Source organism: Aegilops tauschii, chromosome 6, assembly GCF_002575655.3.
Source record: "Aegilops tauschii subsp. strangulata cultivar AL8/78 chromosome 6, Aet v6.0, whole genome shotgun sequence".
Taxonomy (NCBI): Eukaryota; Viridiplantae; Streptophyta; class Magnoliopsida; order Poales; family Poaceae; genus Aegilops; species Aegilops tauschii.
Window position 1 is genome coordinate 386,503,082 of NC_053040.3, and position 26,760 is coordinate 386,529,841.

The 26,760-nt window shown below is 48.3% G+C and overlaps 4 protein-coding genes across 4 annotated transcripts; 1 reads left to right on the plus strand and 3 right to left on the minus strand.

The window, feature by feature from the left end:
- Positions 1–14,977: 14,977 nt before the first annotated feature.
- On the plus strand, positions 14,978–17,156 carry LOC109761220 (formate dehydrogenase 2, mitochondrial). The gene is made up of 6 exons (XM_020320030.4): positions 14,978–15,308; positions 15,437–15,608; positions 15,721–16,261; positions 16,357–16,481; positions 16,602–16,714; positions 16,799–17,156. The coding sequence occupies exons 1-6, from the start codon at positions 15,240–15,242 to the stop codon at positions 16,910–16,912; spliced, it is 1,134 nt and encodes a 377-aa protein (XP_020175619.1). The 5' UTR covers positions 14,978–15,239; the 3' UTR covers positions 16,913–17,156.
- A 56-nt stretch (positions 17,157–17,212) lies between these two features.
- On the minus strand, positions 17,213–20,395 carry LOC109761219 (histidinol-phosphate aminotransferase, chloroplastic). Its single transcript, XM_020320029.4, has 9 exons — positions 19,949–20,395; positions 19,647–19,730; positions 19,108–19,262; positions 18,928–19,025; positions 18,703–18,811; positions 18,452–18,609; positions 18,210–18,352; positions 17,979–18,119; positions 17,213–17,740 (listed from the first exon to the last, which is right to left on the minus strand). Exons 1-9 carry the CDS (start codon positions 20,192–20,194, stop codon positions 17,606–17,608), a joined length of 1,269 nt encoding a protein of 422 aa, XP_020175618.1. The 5' UTR covers positions 20,195–20,395; the 3' UTR covers positions 17,213–17,605.
- An 825-nt stretch (positions 20,396–21,220) lies between these two features.
- On the minus strand, positions 21,221–22,160 carry LOC109761231 (uncharacterized). Its single transcript, XM_020320041.4, has one exon. It carries the CDS (start codon positions 21,996–21,998, stop codon positions 21,414–21,416), a length of 585 nt encoding a protein of 194 aa, XP_020175630.1. The 5' UTR covers positions 21,999–22,160; the 3' UTR covers positions 21,221–21,413.
- Positions 22,161–22,734: 574 nt separating this feature from the next.
- Positions 22,735–26,225, minus strand: LOC109761224 (ATP synthase subunit O, mitochondrial). The gene is made up of 6 exons (XM_020320033.4): positions 25,939–26,225; positions 25,652–25,705; positions 24,745–24,988; positions 24,219–24,331; positions 23,166–23,252; positions 22,735–23,079 (listed from the first exon to the last, which is right to left on the minus strand). Exons 1-6 carry the CDS (start codon positions 26,017–26,019, stop codon positions 22,960–22,962), a joined length of 699 nt encoding a protein of 232 aa, XP_020175622.1. The 5' UTR covers positions 26,020–26,225; the 3' UTR covers positions 22,735–22,959.
- Between the last annotated feature and the right edge of the window lie 535 nt (positions 26,226–26,760).

Genomic DNA, 26,760 nt, shown 5'->3' on the forward strand with positions numbered 1-26,760 from the left:
CCAACCCCTATGCATAAGTTCACAAGGTCACTGAACCCGCAAGTTGATCACCAAAACATACATCAAGTAGATCACGTGAATATCCCATTGTCACCATAGATAAGCACATGCAAGACATACATCAAGTGTTCTCAAATCCTTAAAGACTCAATCCGATAAGATAACTTCACAGGGAAAACTCAATCCATTACAAGAGAGTAGAGGGGGAGAAACATCATAAGATCCAACTATAATAGCAAAGCTCGCGATGCATCAAGATCGTACCACCTCAAGAACACGAGAGAGAGAGAGAGATCAAACACATATCTACTGGTACATACCCTCACCCCGAGGGTGAACTACTCCCTCCTCGTCATGGAGATCGCCGGGATGATGAAGATGGCCACCGGTGAGGGATCTCCCCTCCGGCAGAGTGCCGGAACAGGGTCCCGATTGGTTTTTGGTGGCTACAGAGGCTTGCGGCGGCGGAACTCCCGATCTATTGTGTTCCCCGATGTTTTTAGGGTATATGGATATATATATAGGCGAAAGAAGTTGGTCAGGGGAGCCATGAGGGGCCCATGAGGGTGGGGGCGCGCCCAGGGGGCAGGCGCGCCTCCCTGCCTCGTGGCCACCTCGAAGCTTCCTTGACTTCAACTCCAAGTCTCCTGGATCACGTTCGTTCCAAAAATCACGCTCCCGAAGGTTTCATTCCGTTTGGACTCCGTTTGATATTCCTTTTCTGCGAAACACTAAAACAAGGGAAAAAACAGAAACTGGCACTGTGCTCTGGGTTAATAGGTTAGTCCCAAAAATAATATAAAAGTGCATAGTAAAGCCCATTAAACATCCAAGATGGATAATATAATAGCATGAATACTTCATAAATTATAGATACATTGGAGACGTATCAGTAAGCAGTATGACTATCACCGCCCACAACTCTCTGTGTTCTACTCGTGCATATCATCTACGCATAGACCTGGCTTGGATGCCACTGTTGGGAAACGTAGCATGCAATTTCAAAAAAATTCCAACGCTCACGCAAGATCTATCTAGGAGATACATAGGAACGAGAGGGGGAGAGTGTGTCTACGTACCCTCGTAGACCGAAAGCGGAAGCGTTTGGCAACACGGTTGATGTAGTCGAACTTCTTCTCGTTCTGACCGATCAAGCACCGAACGTACGGAACCTCCGAGTTCTGCACACGTTCAGCTCGATGACGTCCCTTGAACTCTTTATCCAGCAAAGTGTCGAGGAAGTAGATGAGTTCCGTCAGCACGACAGCGTGATGACGGTGATGGTGAAGTGATCCACGCAGGGCTTTGCCTAAGCACTACGAGAATATAACCGAGGGTGTAATCTATGGAGGGAGGCGCCGCACACGGCTAACAGATGTTGTTGTGTGCTCTAGGCGCCCCCTCCCCATGTATATATAGGTGGGAGAGGGAGGAGAGCAGCAAGGGGGAGCCCCAAGTAGGAGGAATCCTACTTGGGCGCCTCCCCAATTCGGCCTCCCCCTTCTATAAGTTTCGGAGGGGGAAGGAAGGAGGAGGGAGGAGGGAAGGAAGGGGGAGGCCGAATCCCTCCCCTTCCTTCTCTCTTCCCCTCTTTCCTTCTCCTCTGGTTCGGCCCATATGGGGATCGCAGCAGCCCCTGCTGGCTGCTGTGTTTCCCCTCTTGGCCCATTAGGCCCATATCTTTTGCCGGGGTGCCCGGAACCCCTTCCGGTGACCCGATATGTACCCGGTACCCTCCGGAACACTTTCGGTGTCCGAATACTATCGTACTATATATCAATCTTTACCTCTCGACCATTTGGAGACTCCTCGTCATGTCCGTGATCTCATCCGGGACTCCGAACAACATTCGGTCGCCAAATCACACAACTCATATAATACAAAATCGTCGTCGAACGTTAAGCGTGCGGACCCTACGAGTTTGAGAACTATGTAGACATGACCGAGACACCTCTCCGGTCAATAACCAATAGCGGAACCTGGATGCTCATATTGGCTCCTACATATTCTACGGAGATCTTTATCGGTCGAACCGTTATGACAACATACGTTATTCCCTTTGTCCATCGGTATGTTACTTGCCCTAGATTCGATCGTCGGTATCTACATTCCTAGTTCAATCTCGTTACCGGCAATTCTCTTTACTCGTTCCGTAATACATCATCCTGTAACTAACTCATTAGTCACTTTGCTTGCAAGGCTTCTTATGATGTGCATTACCAAGAGGGCCCAGAGATACCTCTCTGATACTCAGAGTGACAAATCCTAATCTCGGTCTATGCCAACCCAAAAAACACCTTCAGAGATACCTGTAGAGCATCTTTATAATCACCCAGTTATGTTCTAACGTTTGATAGCACACAAGGCATTCCTCCGGTATCCGGGAGTTGCATAATCTCATGGTCGAAGGAATATGTATTTGACATGAAGAAAGCAATAGCAATAAAACTAAACAATCAATATGCTAAGCTAACGGATGGGTCTTGTCCATCACATCATTCTCCTAATGATGTGATCCCGTTCATCAAATGACAACAGATGTCTATGGTTAGGAAACTTAACCATCTTTGATTAACGAGCTAGTCTAGTAGTGGCTTACTAGGGACACGGTGTTTTGTCTATGTATCCACACGTGCATCAAGTTTCCGGTTAATACAATTCTAGCATGAATAATAAACATTTATCATGATATAAGGAAATATAAAATAACAACTTTATTATAGCCTCTAGGGCATATTTCCTTCACCTCCACGGGGTCCTGTTCATCAACCCTCCACCGGCTACTGTTCATGGAGCCTCCACGGGGTCCTGTTCATCCACCCTACACCGGCCTCCACGATCGGGGTCCTGTTCATCCAGTGGCAACGGCCTCTACTACCACGGGATCCTGTTCATTCAACCCCCACCGGGAACTGTTCATCCAACCCCCACCGGGAACTGTTCATCAAGAGGCAGCTTTGATCGGCTTCAGTTAGCAGCAGTAGCGAAGGAATCACTCGGGTTCAATTAACAGCAAGTGATCGATCGAGGTTCGGTAACGTAGCTAGTGCAATCGCTCGGGTTCAGTTAGAGCTCAACGCCTCGCTCGGGTTCAGTTAGAGCACAACGCCTCGCACACACGCGCGTACATGTACGAGAGAAACGCGCAAACCTCCGTGCATCGCTCGGCCCCGGACACCCACCGTAACCGGGAACTCCCTGAAATTTTCCTCGCCCTCGGTTCTACCACGATTTTTTCCGTCATGGACGGCCCAAAGAATGTCATGCAGGTGCGTCTCCGGCCCGCCCAGGACGAAAAGCCCATTTTCTGTCATGATTTTTTGTCATAGAAGTAGGAGCCCACCACATCTATGATGATACCGGGTTTTGTCACAATTATTGTCATAGAAGTGTCATAAGCATGACAGAAAAAATTCGTTTGGCGCAAAATGTCACGGATGTGTCTTTTTTTTGTAGTGACATTTGTGGGCCCGCACACGGTCCACATTTGATCGGAAGCAAAAGGGGGGGTTGACCATCATGTACTCCTTTCAGTTTTGTGTTACGGTAGGGTGAGATGTCAGACCTACTATTTGGGGACATGCGTTCATAGCTAGGATTCCCCTCCCGCCAACACGAAGTGTGTGTGTGTGTGTGTGTGTGTGTCTATTGGGGGGTCTAGCAATAATAACGTGTGCTTTGTGCGACAGGTGCCACATCAAAGTTGTTCATTGGGTATTTGAACATCAAACCACACTTTTCATACATATATTTGGTCCACATGCAAGTGTGTTCGTGTTTTGACCCATTCCCGCGTTTTTTCACCAAATTTATAAACAGCAGATGAGTCGAACGCAACAACCGTGTGCAATCGGGTACACAACAGACGCGGTTCCCTAGGACTACCCATGTGCCGTGCCCCTGCCCCTGTCACCCACACCGTCACAGTAGATTGGGCTCCACGAGGCTTCCCTCCCTCTCTCGAAAATATCTACTCCCTGCAATCTCAAAAATATCTACCCGTCTAGAGGGTTTTTCTGTTTGATAGCACACAATTCGTATGTATGGACCGTGTGCGATGTTTGTTACTCCCGCTCTGCTTCAATCAGTTGATCCAAATTTTCAGTAGCCCCGGCATTTTTTTCAACTGGAGCCCCGGCATTTTACTCCTGCCTGCATCCTTCGCAATCTCAAAAATATATGCTCGGCTAGAGTGTTTTTCAGTTTGATAGCACACGATTATTATGTTTTAACCGTGTGATGTTTGTTACTCCAACCCCGCTCTGCTTCAATCCCTTGATCCAAATTTTCGGTAGCCCCGCCATTTTACTCCCGCCTAGTAAAATTTTCAATACCCGCGGCATTTCCTCAAACACCACCTTGGACCCCCTCCACACACACACCCCAAATCGCCCGCTCACCCCAAATCCCCCGCTCACACACATACACACCACCCCTCCCTCGCTCGAAACCTAGCTAGATCATCGCCTCTGCCACCGCACCGCCTCCAACCTCAACCTCTGTCGGTCTGCCCATGGAGGCTACCCATCGATATACATACCCTCGTCGCCCTGAGATTCTTAGATAACGCCTGCGAAACACCCCCTTTCCCACAGATCCCCATCTCCACCCCTCCCCCACTCCAGAGCATTGCAGCTTAAGCCCAGCTACGCTTCCCGGAGAGCTCGAGGAGCGAATGGCCCAAAAGAGCTTTACCACGGCCTCTTCACCCGACGTCGGCGAGGTGGCCATAGAGGAAGCTGACGACGAAGACTATATGCATCCTTTCAATCAGCGGGCTAGAGTATTCTGGCATGTCGCGGACGCCGGCTACGACATCGAGGTCGTCGACAGCGACGGCTTGATGCGGGCTATGTGACAAGTTAAGTTGCCCACCCCCAACCCCTCGGGTTCGACAGCCGTCGATCTCATAGATGGCCTTGCCGTTGATCTCCTGCGGCTCGTTATGAACAATTTGCCATCCTTCATCGCCATGGAACCCCTTTTATCATTTCTAAAGGACATGTTCTACAATGCTGGCTTGGGATCCTCAGGTGCCAAGTCAGACCTCATCTACGACGACCACAAGGAGGAGCCAATCTGTGACAAGTGAGAAAACCCATGATTTGTTTTGTCGTGCCTCTTCACCGGGGGAATCCCATGATTTGTTTTCTTGAACCCCTTTTGTAGTGAGAACTTGTCCAGTATTTATTACTATATTTGGTTGTTTGCGTTACGCCTTGTTTATTTCTACGGTTTTTGGTTGTTCGGTTGTTTGTAGTTAGCATATGTCCAGTTTCAATTGCCATCTTTGGTTGTTCATAGTATGCCTTGTTTATTTCAGCTATTCACAATGTGATGTTCTATATGTGCTAGTATGAACTGTATAGTTCAATTTCATCAATACCAATATTAACAATAGCTCTATGAATGACTATATTTGGTTACTGTTAAGCATGTTGTACTCCCTCCGGTCCTTTTTAGTTCGCATATAAGATATGTCTAAAGTCAAGCCTCATAAAGTTTGACCAACTTTATAGAAAAAAAATACCAACATTCATACTATGAAATCAATATCAGTAGATGAGTCATGACTTAAATTTTCATATTGTATAACTTTAGCATGGTAGATGTTGATATTTTTTCATATAAATAAGGTCAGACTTTATGAAGTTTCACTTCAGACAATTCTTATATGCAGAGTAAAAAGGACCGGAGGGAGTATTTAACATGCCTTTCCATTTGATTTAACAATAACTAGTGTACTTAGACCTGCACAATACAACTTTGAATGACTATGTTTACTTGTTTTTAAATATTAGGCCTGTTGCAGTTAATAACACACCTTTTCACTTCTTGTTTTTCTTAACTAGCATGCTTAAACCTTCGCCATGAAGCTATCATTTGGAGATTATGTTCTCTACCATGGATATATTTGGTTGATGTTTAGCCTGTTGTGCTTAACATGCCTTTAGATTTACTTACATAGGACAATATTGGGAACATCTGTTGTTTACCATCGAGGTTAGTTTCATCCCATGGCTTATATCTACTCACTGTTCAGGATATCGGTAACTGGTATCATATAGGCCGGGGGGGCTGATAAGGGATTAATCGTTGAATCGGACATTTAACTGAATATATCTGTAACCCATTTATCGGTAGGTTACCTAGGGCCGTGTTTAACATATCTGAGGCTACATAGCAAGATGCATTGTACTGAATGACTAAATATGCAATTCTAGGCCACACAGCAACAAGGAAGGGCTGTTTGGTTCTAGGCCTAGGAGTGCCACACTTTGTCGTACAATGTTGTCAAACTTGCCAAAGGGTTAGTTCTTCAAAACGAGAGCCACAAGTTGGCACGCCTAAGAGAATCTTGCCACACTTTTTGAGTGTATGTGATGTGGGAATATAGTGTGGCTTGCCTAGGATGTGGCTTGAACCAAACACACACCTAAGTTGGTCAAACTTGCCTAAGCTTAGGTGTGGCAACCTTTGGCAAACGTAGTCTCAAACCAAGAGTGTTACCTTAATGTTCTGATGATGTCTAGATATACACAGAAGAGCAGCACCAATAACACAGTAGCAGTTAACTGCAGTTAATTGGCTGATATTTTTAGAAATGTAATAAACTCCCTTCACCCCATAATATAAGATGTTTATTCATCCACGTCGTGAATATATTGGATGCTTTAAGATCTTATATAATGGGACGGAGGGAGTGTTGTACTACATCATATTGCAATTGTTGTTTAGCTTCTAATGTTAACTTGGTGCTTTTAGGTACATGTCATTTGTAAAGATCCGTGCTTCGACCCTTCCTGCCTATAGGGTAATGAGATATTCATGAACCGGCTTTAAGAGAGGAAACTGGTAAAGATTATTATTAAAATGGGTCAAAAGATGTCAACCGAACTATTTGTTTACACTTTATGCAAGACAACAGTGAACTGCAACATGGTAAGTAAGAACTCTGTAGCCTTCTTTTTACTGCCCATGATGAGTTGTGTTAGATGACAATGTCTGGATTTTTTCCTTTGAAGTGGTTCTCGAAGCAGTTTACTCAAGATTACCTCTCAAACTACATGATTGGTGGGCATGCAAAGGTTAAAGTATTTCTACCATAACACAATGACTATCTAGATGCCCTCATGAGTCATGAAAACAGTGAAGGATGGGCGGTCGGCCATCACAAGGGGTTGGACTGAGTTGTGTGTGCCTTCTGCATGGAGGAAAGCACAATACGGGCATTCCGCTTCACCTTGTTCAGCAACCAGAATGTCGTTTACATCTTTCTTTACCATGTTTAATAGTACAGGTATACAACCTGGTTCATCATTCTTTATTTGGTGCTTATGTAATTCTTGAACATGTGTATCTGTGAATCGAATAATGCATTGGTTGTTTAACCTGATGGATATGAATAAAGTTATAGCCAACTTTCAAATTCAAATTCGGCACAATTTTAAATAGCAGCGATTTAATTAGGGTCGAAATATGCTCTACAGGTCGTTACGGCGCACACGGTCTATAAAGCACAACGTGTGTGATATACATGTACTTCCGACACGGTTTGCAGAGAGGAAACGTGTGCGACCATGGACACAGTTGCCGTTCGTGAAGCATGTGTGATCTCAGACAATATCACAAACGGTGCAAGCAAACTAAATGTTTATGGTAGTCACCTTATCGTACACGGTTTACAATCATGAACTATTTCGGATGTCATAGGCATCGTAAACGTTGCACCACATAATAGCGTGTGTGATAGTTATCCTGTATGACACTGCTACGACGGTCCGACATTTTGTAATCCTATCCGACACTCATACAATGATTCGGTAATCTTCTTAATTACAGTTCGCATACGGTTCGGGGGAAGTGAATGTGTGTATAGTCTCCTGATCGCACACGCTTGGCAATCATGAACTGTTTGTGATGGATTGCGCATCGTAAACGTTGCACCACATAATAGCGTGTGCAATGGTAATGCTAGCACACACAAGTAGCAAAGATGGAGCGTCTGGGATATTCAATATATCACAAATAGTTGTGTGAAGAATCGCGTTTGGGATACATGCCTGCATCGCATACACTTAGTTATGCAAAACGTATGCATCATGGCTCCCTATCCCCGGCGGTTTCTAGGTCGTGTGGGAAGGACCCCCTATCTCCCACACTCACTTGGCGACGGTTTAAAATACCGTCGCGGGAAGGGGTTAAAAATTGTTTGTATATCACCTCGCTGTACCATTGAATGATTGAGTGTATAATGGTTTAGGCATAACTTTCTTTAGCATTGATATTTTGAAAGACATTGTTGCTTGTTAGTATGCTTGAGTATTGATGTCTTCATGTCAAACTATAGACTATTGCTTTGAATCGTTCAATTCCAAATTTCCATGCCAGAAAAGAAAAGATTATATGATGAATATGATAGGTAGCATTCCACATCAAAATTTCTGTTTTTATCATTTACCTAATCGAGGACGAGACGCAATTAAGCTTGGGGATGCTTGATACACCCCCAATGTATCTATAATTTTTTATTATTCCATGCCATTATAGTATCAATCTTGAATGTTTTATATACACTTACAAGCAATTATATATCATTTTTGGGACTAACCTATTAACATAGTGCCCAGTGCCAATTGCTGTTTTTTGCCTGTTTTTGGTTTTTCATAATATCAGTACCAAACGAAGTCCAAATGCCCTGAAACTTTTTGGTGATTTGTTTGGACATAAGAGACCCCAGAAGCTTCAGGAGGGGACGAGAAGATGGAGGAGTGGCCCATGAGGCACCAGGGCACGCCCTAGTGGCTCGTGGGGCCCACGTGGCTCCATTTAACCTAACTCTGCCTCTATAAATTCTCTAAAATCAGGAAACAAACAAAGGAGTCCACGAAATACTTTTTCCGCCGCTGCAAGCCTCTGTTCTCGAGAGATCGCATCTGGGGGCCTTTTCCGGTACTCCGCCGGAGCGGGAATCAATCACAGAGCGGCTCTACATCAACCTTGCCGCCCTTCCGATGATGCGTGAGTAGTTTACCACAGACCTACGGGTCCATAGTTAGTAGCTAGATGGCTTCTTCTCTCTGTTTGATCATCAATACAATGTTGTCCTTGATGTTCTTGGAGTTCTATCTGATGTATTACTTTTTGCGGTGTGTTTGTTGGGATCCGATGAATTTTGAGTTTATGATCAAATTATCCATTAATATTATTTCAGTTTTCTCCGAACTCTTTTATGCATGATTGTTATAGCTTTGTATTTATCTCCGATCTATTGGTTTGGTTTGGCCAACTAGATTGATTTATTTTGCAATGGGAGAGGTGCTTTGAAATGGGTTCGATCTTGCGGTGCTCAATACCAGTGACAGAAAGGGACATGACACGTATGTATCGTTGCTATTAAGGGTAAAAAGATGGGGTTTATTCATGCATCAGTTTACTTTGTCTACAACATGTCATCTTGCTTAAGGTGTTACTCCGTTCTTTATGAACTTAATACTCTAGATGCATGCTAGATAGCGGTCAATGTGTGGAGTAATAGTAGTAGATGCAGAATTGTTTCGGTCTACTTGTCTCGGACGTGATGCCTATATACATGGTCATTGCCTTGTATATCATCATGATTATTTGTTTTTCTGTCAATTGCCCAACAGTAGTTTGTTTACCCACCGTATGTTATTTTCAAGAGAGAAGCCTTTAGTGAAAACTATGGCCCTCAGGTCTACTTCTATCATATATTAACAATCCTAAAAATACCTTACTGCAATTTTACTTTATTTATTTTATTTTATTTTTTTGTTCGATCAATCTATTTATCACCATACAATTTAATCTTGCAATTAACTGCCAAGCGATTGACAACCCCTTATTCGCGTTGGGTGCAAGGATTTGTTATTTTGTGTGCAGGTGTTGTTAACGAGTTGTTGCGTGATTCTCCTACTGGATTGATAACCTTGATTTCATAACTGAGGGAATACTTATCTCTATGGTACTGCATCATCCCCTCCTCTTCGGGGAAAACCCAACGCAGCTCACAAGTAGCAGTCGCTTCTACCGAGTTTGTTCGGGGATCATCAAGCAGGATGTGATGCGCGTTATTGATGCGTTCTCGCGAGGAGATGCCCATGGACTTGCCAGGATCAATGGATCCCTTGTGTATTTGTTGCCCGAGAAGGATGGGGCTGTGGACTTGAAGGATTTCTGGCCGATTTGTCTCATACATGGTATGGCGCGCATCATCGTCAAGGTTCTGTCGACCCAGTCGCGCCTGAACTGAACATGCTGGTGGGGCTGCACCAGAGCGTGTTCATGCGTGGCCGCACATTGCACGACAACTTCATGCTCATGTAGGCCACTGCCCGAAAGCTCAACGCCGCGAAGCTGCTGGCCTGTTTGCTAAAACTTGACATGTCAAAGGCTACGGTGGATTGGGCCTTTTGCTGCAGATCCTTTCGAGGATGGGCTTTGGCAAGCGTTGGATCATGTGGATCTGCAGCTTGTTTCCTCGGCGACCATGAGGGTCATGGTGAATGGTGTCCCGGCCAGCAAGTTGGCCAATGGGAGGGGACTCCGGCAAGGGGATTATATATCGTTGTTGCTCTTCCTCTTGGTTATGGAGGGTCTGAGCGAGTTGTTCAAGTTTGCGGACTCGGACAGCTTGCTGTCCCCTCTCGTGCCCCATGGTCTCAAGCATCGTCTGTCGTTCTTTGCTGATGACGTGATGGTTTTCCTCAAGCCGGCATAGGGTGACTTTGAGCTGTTTGTAGCCATCCTGCACGACTTTGGTGTGGCGTCGGGCCTGCAGATCAACCCCACCAAGTGCGGTGCCATCCCCATCCGATGTGATGACAATCTAGAGGCCCAAATCAGAGATGGCCTTGGTTTTAAGCTGGAATCCTTACCAGTCAAGTACCTAGGGCTGCCCCTCACGCTCAGGAAGCCCTCGACCATCCAATTCCAGGATTTGGTGGATGGCATCGCGGGCAAGCTTCCCTTCTGGCGAGCTAGATCGCTTGACAAGGCTGGGAGGCTGCGTTTGGTCCAGTTCGTGCTTGCGCCATGCTCGTGCATGCAATGTTGGCATTGGATGTCCTCCCCCCCCCCCCAGGTACTGTCGAATATCACCAAGATATGTCGGGGCTTCTTGTGGGTAGGGGAAGAGGATGCGAGGGCCGGGCAGTGCGTCGTGGCTTGGGATACCATCTGCCAGCCTAAGTGGGCGGGTGGTCTGGGCCTCCCGAACCTGCGCTGGCTCAACGCGGCTTTGCGGGCTCGTTGGCTTTGGCTGCAGAGGACGGACAACTCACGGCCCTGGACAAAATTCAAGATCGACACGATGGCGAACTCGCTCCAGATATATCAGGTGGCTATATTCGTGGACTTAGGAGATGGTGCTGACTGCCTCTTTTGGGAGGACCGGTGGCTCGATGGGTGGAGGGTGTAGGAGATCGCACCTTTGGTTTACGCGAAGATCCGCCCCGGTTCAAGGCCTCGCGATCGGTGGAGGAGGCAGCAGGGGGTGCCTGGGCGAGGGATCTCGGCCCGGACCTATCTCAACCTGAGCTCAAGCAGTTCCTTGCATTGTGGAACAGGGTTACGAAGGTGCAACTGCGTCCGAGGATTGCAGATAGGGTCCGCTGGGCTTGGGAGACATCTGGCGTGTTCTCGATGCGATCGGCGTATGCCAGCAGGTTCATAGGCCGCGAGCATGATTTAGGAGCTAGCTTCACTTGGCACTCCAGGGCTCCGTTGCGTTGCAAACTGTTCAGCTCGCTGATCCTCAAGGACCGGGTTTGGACCTCCGATCGGTTGGCGCGACGTGGCTTGCCCCATCAGGAGACATGTCCCTTGTGCAGCCAGGAGCAGGAGTCCATCGACCATCTGCTCATCGCGTGCGTTTTCGCCCGCTCCGTGTAGTTCGAGGTGCTCTCGGCCTTGGGTCAAGAGGACCGATCTCCGGCGCCGGACGATCGGTTGTTACATTGGTGCACGGCGCTTGCCTCGGGCCAACATAACAGAAAGGACCTCAACACCCTCGCGATGCTGGTCCTTTGGGAGATATGGAAGCACCGGAATGCGGTCGTTTTTTTTTGGAACGAAGGCTCCAGAGGAGCCCGGCTTTGAATTAACGAAGCCATCAACCGGCCAGGGATTACACAAGGCCACCAAGACAACCAACACGGAACAGAAAGGAAAAGCTACAGCGGATACAGAGTGTTGCCCAGCAGCTTACAAGCACCAAAGACTACAAGCCCTACACAAAATCCTAAATAAGCTCTAGCTTGTAGTCGACGGAGTCCTCCAAGTGCACTTGACCCAGAAGAGCGAACAGAGAGGAACATCAAACGGCGCCAGTGCCCAACGACAAAGGACCGCGCCCTCATCAACCCAGGACGGTGGACACCGAAAACATGTCGCAGTTCTCCAAATCCGGAGGGGACCCCTGCCCCTCGCCTGGGCTCGAAAGGCGCCGGACCGCCGGAAGATGGAATTGCTCACCCTAGAGCAAAGAACGGACACAGTTCCGGCCACCAAGGGGGATACTCAGCCCGACCTGTCGCTGCACGAAGGAAACCGAGGATATCCACACCGAGGCTCACTGATACAAGCACGAAGAGGAAAAACTGCACAAAGGAGCTGTCACTGAACAAACATACAGCAAAAAGAGATGGAGCACCACAATTGGAATTAGCTCAGGCCCACAAAAATCAGCCATGTTCGTGTCATTGCTTGAGCAGTTGCTAGTGAGGACCCCTATCCCCTCCCTGCCCAAGGCAACGACGCCAGTCAAGCAGAAGCTGACCTGCAACTGAACAAATCAAGGAATGTCGAGCTGCACTAATTCAGAAACAAAGCACCATGTTCCATCTCCCTCGCCGAAGACGCAGCCACCACGAAGCCCCACTGCACGCTCCCACCTTGCCCAAGACGGCACCTTCAAGAAGGAGGCGACGCACTGCGCCGTTGCCGTCCAGTCTAAGCAAGACAAGGGATTTCTCCCGGGAAAGAGGCGGAAGGGAGAGGAACCGAACCTCGACGACGCCTCCGTGGAGGGAAACGGCACCGACCGGTGTCGCCGCCGCCGTGGCCAGAGAACCAGCCAAGGATTTCTCCCGGTCCAGGTTCGCGACTCTTGGCAGTCCACCATCACCGACACCCTCGACCTGAGGCCTCCGACGACCAGATCCGGCGTGCAGCAGCGCTGCAGGGGGGGAGGGAGTCCACCTTCAGATCCGGGCGCGAGCCAAGAGGACGACCACCCGCTACGCCCGGCGACAGCTCCCGCCGTCCCTCGCCGCCCACGCGGCCGAGGAGACATAGGGGCAATACCTGCGACGCCGCTCGCTGTAGAAGACGACGCCGCCTCACCACCCGAGGCCGCCGCCTCGGCGCCGAAGCCCTCCGCGCGGGAGCAGCCAGATCCTCGTTGCGGGACGTTCAACGGCTCATCGTGAACATGGGGAGGGAATGGGTTCTTGCAGGGTTCTTCCATAGCGACATTTTTCTTTTCTTTTTTTCTCGAATACGCACGAGTGTGCGTACTATATTATAAAGAAGGAAATGGGGTGAAGAGCCCCTCCACGATAATGTTACAAGATTTTACATGAACACCATCACCACCTCTACTCTCTACTCTCTACTCCTATGCTAACTTGCCGCACTAGCCCACTCTTCCACCATGTTGAAGAAAGCGCTAAGGTCTCCTTTTAGTAATCCCGCTTTCTTCCAAGTGCGCCCCTCCTCCATGATCCTACGGATGACATAGTTCTTCGATGGTGAAGGCTTTAGCTCCCTTCCATTGTCTTGGGTCGAAGATCAAGCGTGAACTTCTCCCTCATCTAAGGTTGGGTTGTGGATAACAGACTTCCCCTTGGGCCGGATCTGCCCAAGTATAACACGGTCCATGAGCGATATCAATGCAGTGACAGTCCTTACTATTGAGTCCTGTGCTGGTAAGATGACAACGCTCTAAAAGGTTTGTTTAAGAAAGCAAGCATATCCCGTCCTCAAGTGCGGTATGGACCCCAAAGAGTTATATAGGTAGGAAAATGGGAAGAATTGAGGCACCTACAGAAGTAATGGGTCAGCTTATGATTTTAGGCATCCTCGAATACAATTGCATTGTGATGCTTCCAAATCTCCCACATGACTAGAATGAATAAAGCATTGATCGTCCTCTTTTTTTCCCACTGGCGCTCTTGTTTGCGCACCATTCTGAGAGATTGTCGTCCACTGTTGGCACCTAGTCTGGCTTGTCCAAAGAATGAAGTATCGCTGTCCAAATCTGACGTGCAAATACGCAGTGTAGCAGATGGTGGCCTATGCTTTCTTCCTCCTGGTTGCATAGCGGGCATTGGTCCTGATGGTCCAGTCCTTACCGCGCTAGACGGTTAGGTAGACGGACGGGTGAGCGGGGAGACGTAGCTTTTTGTTTCCGGCCTCTGGCCTTTGCCCGTACTCGGGCTGTAACCATGTAACTATGCGGACGGGTATTCTTCTACCCTCTTCTCTCTATCAACAGATGATACACATACAGTGTGGCCATTTCTCGGACAAGTATCTATGGACTGAGGGAGTATCATACAGTGTGCCATTTTGCGACGCGGCGTTGGAAATGGTTAACCCAAACAAACAGGCAGAGCCCTGGGAATCGGAGAGACGCGCCGCCGCCACAGCAGATGAAATGTGCGACACCGGTGGAAGACGCCGATGTGACGCGGTGACGGGACGGGACAGCCTTCCTCCCACATCTCTTTTTTCACCCTTAGCCGCCGGGCCAGCGACTTGCGCGTCCTTTCCCGTCACGACGCACTTCCCTTCCCGTGTGGCACCGCGGAAACGTAAGTCCGTCCAGTTCACTCTCTCCTCGAGCAAGCAAGCAGCCTGCCTCTTTTGCCGTCGCGCGAGACATCTCAATCGCGCGGTACGCGGGCCCCGCATGCCTCCCCGGCTGCTATTTTTGATTCCGCCCAGCCCAGCCCAGGGGCACCCGCTCGGCGGTGCGTCCACGACTGGCGGGAATGGAGAACCTACACTACAGTGAGTAGTCGATGGGTACTGCACGGCTCCTGCGCGGCGCCCCTATATAAGTGCACCCGGCTCAGTGTTTCGATTCCCACACATCCCACTCGCTGACTTGCAGCAGCAGTACCACCACCAGCGGTCCAGCGCACACCAATCCAGCTGATTTCGAGCACGACCAGCTCTTGCCCATCAGCCACCGTCGTAGGCTACTGTCATCCATGGCCATGAGGAACGCGACGCAGCAGGTGGTCCGGGCCTTGGAGCCGTCACTCACCAGGAGCCTTCATGTAACGTCGCTTTCCTTACTTAGCCTCTAGATGCGTCTTGACACACTTGACAATGCACACGTGAATTTGTCTATCATGGTAAAATGTGTTAGCGGTGGATTCATCTCTGCTTTGTTTTTGTTCTCCAGGCGTCCCCGGGCAGCAAGAAGATCGTGGGCGTGTTCTACAAGGGCGGCGAGTACGCGGGGCAGAACCCCAACTTCGTGGGGTGCGTGGAGAACGCGCTGGGCATCCGCAGCTGGCTCGAGTCGCAGGGCCACCAGTACATCGTCACCGACGACAAGGACGGCCCCAACTGCGGTCAGTCACCACATATGATACCACCTCCAAATTACTACTACTACTACTAGCGGCGACCATTACGTTGGTAAATGCCAAAAAACTAACCAATCATGCACCCTAATCGCTACAGAGCTGGAGAAGCACATCGCGGACGCGCACGTGCTCATCACCACGCCGTTCCACCCGGCGTACGTGAGCGCGGACCGGATCAGGCGCGGCAAGAACCTGGAGCTGCTCCTCACGGCCGGGATCGGCTCCGACCACATCGAGTTGCCGGCGGCGGCGGCCGCGGGGCTGACCGTCGCCGAGGTCACGGGCAGCAACACGGTGTCGGTGGCGGAGGACCAGCTGATGCGCATCCTGGTCCTCATGCGCAACTTCCTGCCGGGCCACCACCAGGCCATCAGCGGGGAGTGGGACCTCGCCGGCATCGCGCACCGGGCCTACGACCTGGAGGGCAAGACGGTGGGCACCGTCGGCGCCGGCCGCATCGGGAAGCTGCTGCTCCAGCGCCTCAAGCCATTCGGCTGCAACCTGCTCTACCACGACAGGCTCCGCGTCGACGCCGCGCTGGAGGAGGAGCTCGGCGCCGCCTTCGAGGAGGACCTCGACGCCATGCTGCCCAAGTGCGACGTCGTCGTGCTCAACATGCCACTCACCGAGAAAACAAAGTACCTTAATTACAAGAACTGACTTTGCCAACCAGATGCTCGACGTTTCTGTCCATGTTGTGATTGCTTCTCTCTGTTTGCTGTTCTTCTTCCAGGGGCATGTTCAACAAGGAGAAGATCGCCAAGATGAAGAAAGGCGTCATCATCGTGAACAATGCTCGTGGAGCAATCATGGACACGCAGGCAGTGGCAGACGCTTGCAAGAGTGGGCACATCGCTGGTAAGAACAGATGAATTCCGGTCTGCTCTCTGACATTCCTTCTGCAAAGAAATATACACCCGCCATGCTCATCGTCACATAAATAACCGGTTTTAAAAAACTCCCTTCTGTTGTGATCAGGATACGGCGGCGACGTGTGGTACCCGCAGCCGGCGCCCAAGGAGCACCCGTGGAGGTACATGCCCAACAACGCCATGACCCCGCACATCTCCGGCACCACCATTGACGGCCAGGTCAGTCGCACTACACAGCAAGCTCCAAGCCTCGCTAGTCGCTATGCTCCATTGGCTAACCGGTAAACAATTTATGTGGTGCAGCTGAGGTACGCGGCCGGTGTGAAGGACATGCTGGAGAGGTACTTCAAGGGGCAGGACTTCCCGGAGCCCAACTACATTGTCAAGGAAGGCAAGCTCGCCAGCCAGTACAAGTGAGCGTCCATCCATGGAGCCGCAGCTGCACGCCTGCACGACTCCCCGTGCCAGTTGCCAGAAACTAAATAAAGATGCTTGGCCGTTGCAATGGCCATCAGCCAAAAATATATCTATACCTAAATAAAATGGAACAAAAACTGGTTGCTTTCATTTGCTATCAGCTCCCTTTGCTGTATTTATTTTTCGTAAACTGTCCTTCACTGTATTTCGTTTGAACTATAATAAAGTCAAAGTGTTGTGCAAAGGTTGTGTTCAACCTTGAAGAGTGCAGCTCCTCATGATATTGTACTGACAAAAAGATTATTGTAATGGCGTCTTCATTCACCATAGAACATTCGACTTTCCCATGAACAACCAAGCAAGCAAGTACATATGTATGCCCAGTCAAAAAGAAGCAAACACCAATCAGGAACTCAACCTCTGCAAAAAAGTCTTGCTCTGCACAGTAACTTTGCTGAAACAGAGTTTATGGCTAAATGGTTGGACCTACAGCACTAGTTAAACATAGATATTTTTATTCAAAACTAATTGACCCTGGTTGGCTTGAAATCTGAAGAATGCACTTTACCGATGTTGGAGGGAAGCAGTGTCTACTTGATAGACTGCATCCAGTGTACTACAAGCCTAGTAATGGGTAGACACATACTCAATAAGCTCTTCACTGATTCCATCAAAGTAAATCATGGCAAATTCTCAAAGTTTGAGTGCTTTGAAGCCTTCCATTAGTGCATCAGTGTGCTCAGGCTTTCCAACTGAAATACGAATATAACCCTTCAGTTCCTTCTTGTCATAGTGGCGGATCATCACTCCCATCTTTGCAAGATCCTCCTGCAAATATTTTTCACTAATTCAAGTGAATAAAGTTGCATGGCCTGTATTGTTCAATGGGCGTAAATTGCATATATATTTTTTAAGTGTGAATAGCAATGATCTCGAGCACAGATAACCCATATCCCAGTTCCAGGTTCTCAACATTTTGTCACCTCAAAATCACAATTAAAGGGGCTATATTATCTCAATGAAATAAGGCAGAAACTTGGACAGTGCAATAATAAACAAGCCAGACCTTTATTTTCTTTGCATCTTTTCCTGACGTGACTTCACACAGAATGAAGTTAGCATGACTGGGAAATGGTTTTAGGTAAGGTATTCCTTTGAGAAGATTATACAGCCTCTCCCTCTCTTGAAGTAGCAGATTTTTCACACTCTTCAAGAATGAAAGTTCCAACAGACATATTAGCCAAGTTCAAATTGTCAAAATGATGTTACATTTAAATTATCTTTGCGAAAGATGTACCTCCAAATAGACTGGGTTCTGCAATGCAGCACATGCAGAGACTTCTGCTGCCACAGAAACATTATAAGGCTGCTTGGCCCGCCATAAGTATTCAATAATGCTTAGAGGAAATGCTCCATAACCCACACGAAGCCCAGCTAAACCTGCATCACCGGTAACTCGTGAATAAATTCACTTCCTTCTGATTCTTCATAACACATAACCTTTCTATACACACAAACGATAGAACACAAATCTCACACCTGCTCGTTTGCTAAATGTTCGAAGGACAATCAAATTATCATGCTTCTTAACCCATGTCATCCTTGATTGAAGGCTCGAAAATTCAACATAAGCTTCGTCCAGCACTACAAGTACCGGAAGGTCAAGGATCTTTAAAAGATCCTCATTGTTGATTACACTGACAAAAAAAATGAAATGATTCTGTAAACACTGCAATATGAACAATAAGCAAAGCAAATAAATTGACACGACGTTAGTGGCAATGATATACCTGCCATCAGGGTTGTTTGGAGATGTCAAAAATATGCATTTTGGCTTCTCCTGTTCAACCATTTTGACAATGTTTGCAATGTCTAGGGAGAAATCAGGAAGTCTTGGGACTACAGCAAGGAATGATGAATGTCATATCAAATCAGGTTCAGAAATTACGTATGATTTAACAGATAAAAAATCACGGAAGGTTTAATAAATAAAAGTCCAATAGATCATTAGCTACCTTTGATGACAAGTGCAGCATTGACTGAAGCGTCAAACTCATACATGGTAAAAGTTGGAGGGCAATCTACAATTTTGTCACCTGGTTCAAGTACACATCTGCATTTGAACCATTGATGGTTACTCAACTTTGAGATTAAGATCTCAAAAAAAACAGGTGCAAGCTGCGCTAGAAACTAACCTCATAATCAAATCAATAAGCTCATCAGCACCACATCCAACAAGTATGTGCTCAGTTTCAAGACCTGAATCTTCAGCGAGAGCAGCACGCAAGTGGCGGCTTTCAGGATCAGGGTACACATAAGGGAATTTTAAATTTCCTAATGCTGCAGCTACCTGTACAGAAACAGGTATCCATTAGATACAGAAAAGAGAAGATATGGGTTGTCTTTGTGCCCTTTTGTTGCTCATATTTTTCTGTTACAGGCTCAAAAGGATACATGATACTAGTATGCTACTGTTTTTTCAATTGAATTTTGAGACTGCTTCTAACCAAATTAGCAATGTTACTGCTAAGATTTCATGTCCTTGTGAGTGACTAAATACTACTCCCTCCGTTCCATATTGGTTGTCTCAGAAATGGATGTATCCAGACGTATTTCAGTGCTAGATACACTAGATACATCTGTTTGAGCGACAACTAATATGGAACGGAGGGAGTACACGATAGAGGTCATCACTCATTAGAGTAATCCCAACACGGGAATTAGAAGTACGCACCTCCGGCGGTGGACCATATGGATTTTCATTGGCGTCGAGCTTGATTATATCCTCTGGTTTACGGCCCAGCCGAGCAGATAACACCTAGCAAGAGTTGGAATTTCCAAAGTGATCAAACAACATCAAGGTGTCACAAATTACAACTTCGATACAAAATTCGGCAAGCTGAGACGCCACAGACGCTCGTTTTCAAACATTTCATTCCCGAAGCATTTCCACAAGCACCTCGCAAGCGCAGCGAAAAGCGGAGCATCTTTCACTCCACGGTGAAGAGAGTCTAAGCGTTGGACGGATAGGGATACCTCGAAGGGCAGGATGGGCTGGTACGCGGCGAGGCTCCTGAGGTGGTGGCGGATGAAGGAGGCGCCGCTCGGCCGCGGCTCCGCCTCAGCCACCGCCGCCGCCGCCGCCGCGGGCTCCTCCACGGGAGTCGCGGACGCCATGGGCCGGAAGGACACCCTCGACGCCTGGCGGCGCCGCCCCCCTCCGGAGAAGTGGGAGACGGCCGGCGACGGGCTCCTGACGCGGGCTCGGACGGTACAGTCCATCGACGGCGCGGTTGGTTGGTGCCACGGACGGCCGGCCGAGTGCAGCCGAGCGGAACGGAAAAGGACAGGCGGCGTTTCGGCCACGTGAGGGGACAAGTGGCGGAGGCCCGGCCACGCCTTTGCTGCGCTTTGAGATTCGTGCTGCCGCAGGAGACGCGGGCCCCGCTGCCTCTTGCGCGCCTGGGTTCGTTCCTTGTCTGTCGGTCTGGTCGTTTCGGCGCCGGGGTGGGGCGTGCGTCGTCGGCTCGTCGGCGTCGGCACCGATGAGATGCGGGCGTCCGGGCGCGCGGTTCACGAAGGATTCTGGCTGCCGCGACCGCCAGGATCTCCTCGGCCGAGGCGATTCGCGGCGCGGCTGCCGAGGGATTCTGCGTGCGACCGCGGGCATCTCCTCGGCCGAGGCGACTTACTATTCGGCGTACGGCAAGGCGCTACACGGCGCGGCTAGCGGGGCCGAAGCCGTGCCCGTGGAGTGGAGCCGCACGTGCAACGGTGAGATCTTCGTCCGGTTGCTGCTCATCTTCCGTGCCAAAGTCGCCATACGCGTACGCCTGACATCGCGGCTGCTTTAGAGTAGAGCGCGGTGGCCATCAGGCAGGCGTCTCAGTTTTGCGTGACTTGATCTGTACGTACCCCTCGTCTCGACTCGACGACTCGTGGAGCTTGTAGTGGTAGGCAACAAGCCAATCATCAGCTGGACAGCTACGGAATGGAGTCGCTGTCACGGTAGTCATGAACCGCCCGGCCGATTGGCCGATGCCGACCGCGGCAACGACGTGCAGTGCAGGGGCACGACGAAACGCACGTACGGGCGTACCGGGTGGGCAAAGCATACATACATACTACATCCAAACCAAGCATATTGAACAAAGCAACACGAGGTGGTTACACAACTTTGCCCCCCAAAAGGCGTGGTTACATACATAACCGTTTCCTCGGAGGATCAGGTTCGGAGAAGGATCAGGGTTCTCAACTCGAACTATTTCTAGACTGCTCTTCCGGTCACTATCTGTCTGTCTGCAGTGATTAAACCAAAACCCGCTGTTTATTGTTCAGGATTGTCCCTTTGATTGATAGGCGTACCATGATGATAACATATGTACAGTAAGGAATGGAATCATCAGTGCAATGACCGAATGATGCCCGGATGGAAAAGTAGAAACCTCATCTAGAAGCTGCAATGCAAGCCGCTTGCATCAAACTGCATCGTCGTCGGTGCCTAATCGCGCACTCTCTCTAGGACTACCGGCAAGCTCAAGCCTGCGTACATCTGATCCTCCGCGGACACGGGGTCCCCCTGCTCCGTCCGGCCCCAGAAGCTCCCGAACCAGAAGAGCCCCTCCTGCTCCACCAGCGCCTCCCACACGCCGTCGTCGTCGCAGCCGTCGACGGCGAAGCACCTCTGCTTCCAGCCGCCACCGCCATCATAGTCGTCCATGGCGAAGCATTTCTCTTTCCAGCCATCACGGACGTCGCCGTCGCTGCCGCTGCACTCCCCTCCGTTGATATCCCTGAAGGTGGCTCCGAAATCGCCGTCCAGCAGCTCCTCGAGGCGCCGCCTCATGCCGGAGGACGAGGCCGTGCTGCCGCTTCTGGAGAGCCTCTTCGCCGCGGCGGATGCCGATCTCCTCCTCCTCCTCCTGTGCCATCGCCGCAGAAAGACCCTCTTGGACTTGACCACCACCTTCCGGGGCAGCCGGACGAAGAGGAACACGGTGATCTGCAGCACCAGGCACGGGCAGCAGCAGCACACCACCACGCAGTCCATGGCCACCAGGCCGGCCTCCGCAGCCGCGCAAGACATCGGTGGTGGCGGGAGGAGGAGGAGGAGGAGGAGAGGGAGAGGGCATGGACGGAGGAATGGGCAGCTGCTAGAGCTTGGCTACTTAGCTAGCCTAACTGCATGGCTTGCTTGGAAGAGTGAGGCAGAGGCTTTGGGTTGCTTGGGCCGCCCGAGTGACTTGAGGGGTCGCCCTCGTTGATTCTTCCAAGCCAACTCATGCCACCCCGCTTATTAGGCCAGAGCTAAGGTGTTTCTTGTACCGAAGTTTGGTCTACGCATCCAGGAAGCGAGCGGCACGCGTCGGGGCAACCACGCGTATTATGTGAGTGCATCACGTGCTGCTGTGTATGGCCTTTCTTGTGTCTTCGGGTGGATTGGTTAACGGATTTCCGTGTATCGTCGAACAGAAAGGGTGCGGTTTCAGAGCTATTCTTGGACACTTGGACTAGTCGATCGGGTAGCGGCCAGTTGCAGAGAACCGACATCCAACATGAGAAATGTGACGGTTTCAGTCAACTAGCAGCAGACTAACTTTCCCCTTTTTAGATGAAGTCGGCATCATTACAGGAGTCCCGATCACTATGGTTGTGCAAGGAAAATTATATAGATTCATTGTGTAGGTTGGGGCGCTAGATATGATCCGTATCTAACATATCTGATAGGCTTATGCAATGCTCATGGGAAAATGCAGCGAAATGTGCTGTCATCGTATTATTTCACGATTCATACACCACTGAATACGAGGAAAACAGAGCACTTCAAACGAAAATTACAAACACTTGAATTAAAAACTTTCCATGACCTCTCTTCATGTTTTTATCCATGTTTTTTTCGGTAGAAAGGAAATTAAAGATTGTTCAGTGGGCTTCTTCCTAACCCACAAGACAAAATAAAACAGAGTGCCGTTCTCTTGTAAAGGAAAGCTTTTATTTCACGAGGGAACCTTCAGCAGCACAGCCACTGCACTGGATCCGAAAGGCAGTTAGATGTCAAAGGGTTGCCTCAAGAACGCCTCCATTTGCTTCGCCCTAGTCCTGATCGACATGTCAAACACCTTCTGCCCAAATTCAATCACCAGTCCTCCCATGATACTCTGGTCAATCTGCAGAGAAAGTACAATTTGAAGTTTGTTCAATATTACTTGACACCTCGCATGCTATAGAGATACCTTTTGGATCAAGGACTTACCTTTTGTTCAACCAAGATGGTTTTGTCTTTCCCAAGGATATCACGCAAGGTCTCCTTAAGTTCTTTCTCCTCCTTCTCAGGAAGTGGCTATCAGCACAAAACAGATAAGTCAGCAACCAAAACCAAACTATTGTCAACACAGTCAGGATCTATAACAGAAGTTGCAGAGAGAATGCATCCACGCATTGGCAAACCAGCTTAAAAAACATGAGACAAGTTTTCCACAATTTGTCAAGGTAATAGCTCCTCGTTAACATATGGCAGGAATTCTAAGATAAAGCCTGTTAGAGTTTTCTCCGACAGAGCTTGTCAAATGAATAAGTTCCAACTCAATCAACATATGGCAGGAATTCTAAGATAAGCCTGTTAAGAGTTGAACTTCGAGTGATGGCAAGTACAAACGTTCCAACTCAATCCAACTAAAAGACTTCCTACTGCCATAACAAATAGTTTCGGATCAATTCAACTCAACTTTATAATTTCAAGAAATGAATTTTAGCTCATGCAGGTAACTTCTAAAATATTATCAAACAAAAAAAATCCTATTTTATCTCATGCAGGTAACTTCTGCATTTAAACATTTTTGCAAACAAAAAAAAAATCCTATTTCATCTCAATGAGTACTAAACCCCCAAAGGCAGCAATTTGTTAGTTCACTGGATCATGCTATACTATTAGGCACATGAAAGGAGAGCAAGCCCAACTAACAAGCATTTTAGTTGCAGTTGGTTTCTGTTGGTGCGGAGCAGAAGGCGACCCTACTTCCAGCTTGAAAGAATAGGTTATAGCTAACTACAGGGACATATCAACAAAAACAACAGTAGTAAACCAGGAAGGCACAAGGACTTCATAACAAATTAATATACGAAAGAAGACAACAACTGGTCATTTCATGTTACCAAGAATCAAGGTAAGGCTAATCATATGCACATGCATCAAACTTCCTTTAATATGTGATGAAAGTGAACACTGAGAAATTCGACCAGCGTCAAACACACAGTGCTCTTAGTAGCAAGAGACAATAAATAGTGGGATATCAGGTTATCAACTTACAACAACAGTCCTGACAACAACTTTCACCTCCCCCCTATGTGCCATGGTCAAATCAACAAATCTCTCAGCAATGCGTTCAACATATTTCAGTCTTCCATTGGATGCCAGTGCAGCTTCACATAAAAGAAAAAATTAGACGGGAATAAAATTCCTTATAACTAAGTTCTCTAAGTTTTAGATTGTATGCATATCATCACTTATCAGTGATACCATGTACCTTAATTGAAAAGAAACTCCTGCGATCGATACTTAAATTAGGTTGTTAACTAACACAACTGAAAACAACATCATAACAGATAAGAAATGCAAACGGTGTTACTTTGATTGAAAATATTACTGCAAAAGAAAGCAAACTGTTGACAAAGCAAGCAACAATGGAAACAAAGAACTAAAAATAGTCCCATGCATTTGGATTGGTACATCACTAAAGCACATGCTGCTAAAAACTATAACTTAGTATCTCTTATTATAAGCACCTACAATGAACTTCATTAGACATAAGAGGTTGAGTGGATTGGAAGCATACACAAGAATTTCTTTGTGATGTCAGTAAACCCGGCTTCAGAGAATATTTCAGTTATAGCCTTCACCCTGGTTTCTTTAGGCACTGATGTGTCCTTCATGAATTGAGAAAACATAGGGCTCTTCTTGGCTGCCCCTACAACATCGAGAATCTCAGATTCAACTTTTTCCAACGAATTTGAGTTGGCTGCTGCAAGGAACAACGCACTAGCGTAGTTGCCCGTGCCACCATACAGAGCTTTTGGAACCTATTATGGCATAAGAACACAAGTAAGGACAAAACTACAGATAAAGCCACCAAGTAACCAATTTACTGAATTGCACAAGTACCATTAAAAAACTGAAACAGATTATGTAAGACATAACACGAGAGAATACATCCATCAATGGTATGAACATTTTTTGTGCTGCGATTGATACACTAAACAAATGCAACGTGAACAATCTGTCTTTGCTGAGTAAAGTAATTTGAGTGATCATTGCAGTATGTGATAGCAACAAGCATGGTTACTCTCCAATAGAACAGGAGATAGTTTAAAGTCAGTGAAGGCTAGGTTTCTCAAAATCAGGTAATTTTGGCCATAATGAGATAGCAACAAGCATGGTTACACACCAATAGAACAGGAGATAGTTTAAAATCAGTGAAGGCTAGGTTTCTCAAAATCAGGTAATTTTGGCCATAATGACATATGGAACCCAACAAGAAAATGTTGGTTTCTTTGCGGAGGCAGGCAGGCAAACATAAACAGCTGCATGATTCTTATGGTCCCTCAATAAGTTGACCAGACCGTCAGAGCAATATGCGCCACTCACAACAAACATAGAATCTCGCGGTCCTAAACTGGTACATCCGCAGACCGCAACACAACGACAACAGCAACAATCCAACCAAATGCTTGATCTCGAGTTACCTTGATCTTGTTCTCCTTAGGCTTATCCGCCTCCGTTGCAAGCCCCCTCGACACCTGCATCATAAGTAGCACGTCAAACCCAACGAATTAACCCGAAGAAAAATCACACGGAAATGGATTCGACGAGACGACAGATTTGAATCAACGGGGGGAAACTATCCAAGGATGTCAGCAACACAAGGCGAACCTGGATCAGGTAAGGGGATCGACGGGCTACCGAAATCTGAGGGAAATGGCATCTTCTGATTAAGCCAAACAAAGCGGGGGGCAGGGAAGGGAATCGGTACCTGAGCGACGGCCGCGGATTCGTTAGCCGCGAGGCGGGCTTGGAGGAGCGGGAGGCCGGATCTGAGGTGCCGCGCCGCCATTTCCGGTTCGTTCCGCGGTGGTGGGGAGCGAAACCTAGGAGGGGATCGGGTCGGGTGAGAGGAGGAAGAGACGAGGCTGCGGGTCTCGTAGAGTGCGATGAAAAAGGTGGGGGCGATGCGCAGTGGAGCGCCTGGGCAACCACCACAACACCACACTCTGGAGCGGACCAACGATCCAGAGCCCTTTAGGCCCTGGTACTAATTAGGCCTCTGGGCTTTGTCAGAGCTACTTGTCGAAATCACTAATTAAGGAGTACTCGTTACAAAAACACTTCATCTTTCCAGGTCAACCGTGCATCCAAATCTTAAACCGTTTTCATCATTGGATTCCTCGCGTCGAGATCTTTAAAACTAGATCCCATGTTGATAGATTTTGACGAACTTTTTTTTCACGAAAAAAACCGGACGAAAAAACCAAACCGGGAGCACGGTTTTTCCCTTTCCGAAAGAGGCACGCCCGTGCCTCTCGCGAAATCACAACCGTGCCTCTCGTGGAAGTAAAATCGTGACTCTCATGGAAAGAAAAAAAAACAGAAAACGCGTTTTTTCCCTTTCCAAAGAGGCACGCCCGTGACTCTCGCGAAAGCACAACCGTGCCTCTGGCAAAAGCAAAACCGTGACTCTCGCGAAAGAAAAAAAACAGAAAACGCGTATTTTTCCCCTTTCCGAGAGGCACAGCCGTGACGCTCGCAAAAGCACAACCGTGCCTCTCGCGAAAGCAAAACCGTGACTCTCGCGAAA

Bases quoted from the DNA above. Each gene is read 5' to 3' on its own strand.
- LOC109761220 (XM_020320030.4), top strand. From the start codon at position 15,240: ATGGCCATGAGGAACGCGACGCAGCAGGTGGTCCGGGCCTTGGAGCCG. The intron at 16,482-16,601 runs GTAAGAACAGAT...TGTTGTGATCAG, and splicing joins CAAGAGTGGGCACATCGCTG to GATACGGCGGCGACGTGTGG. The intron at 16,715-16,798 runs GTCAGTCGCACT...TATGTGGTGCAG, and splicing joins GCACCACCATTGACGGCCAG to CTGAGGTACGCGGCCGGTGT.
- LOC109761219 (XM_020320029.4), bottom strand. From the start codon at position 20,194: ATGGACTGTACCGTCCGAGCCCGCGTCAGGAGCCCGTCGCCGGCCGTC. The intron at 18,353-18,451 runs GTGTGAGATTTG...CCGGTGATGCAG, and splicing joins AACATTTAGCAAACGAGCAG to GTTTAGCTGGGCTTCGTGTG. The intron at 17,741-17,978 runs GTCTGGCTTGTT...AAATATTTGCAG, and splicing joins AAGATGCAAAGAAAATAAAG to GAGGATCTTGCAAAGATGGG.
- LOC109761231 (XM_020320041.4), bottom strand. From the start codon at position 21,998: ATGTCTTGCGCGGCTGCGGAGGCCGGCCTGGTGGCCATGGACTGCGTG.
- LOC109761224 (XM_020320033.4), bottom strand. From the start codon at position 26,019: ATGGCGGCGCGGCACCTCAGATCCGGCCTCCCGCTCCTCCAAGCCCGC. The intron at 24,332-24,744 runs GTATGCTTCCAA...TTTTATGTGAAG, and splicing joins CATCACAAAGAAATTCTTGT to CTGCACTGGCATCCAATGGA. The intron at 23,080-23,165 runs GTAAGTCCTTGA...CTTTCTCTGCAG, and splicing joins CCATCTTGGTTGAACAAAAG to ATTGACCAGAGTATCATGGG.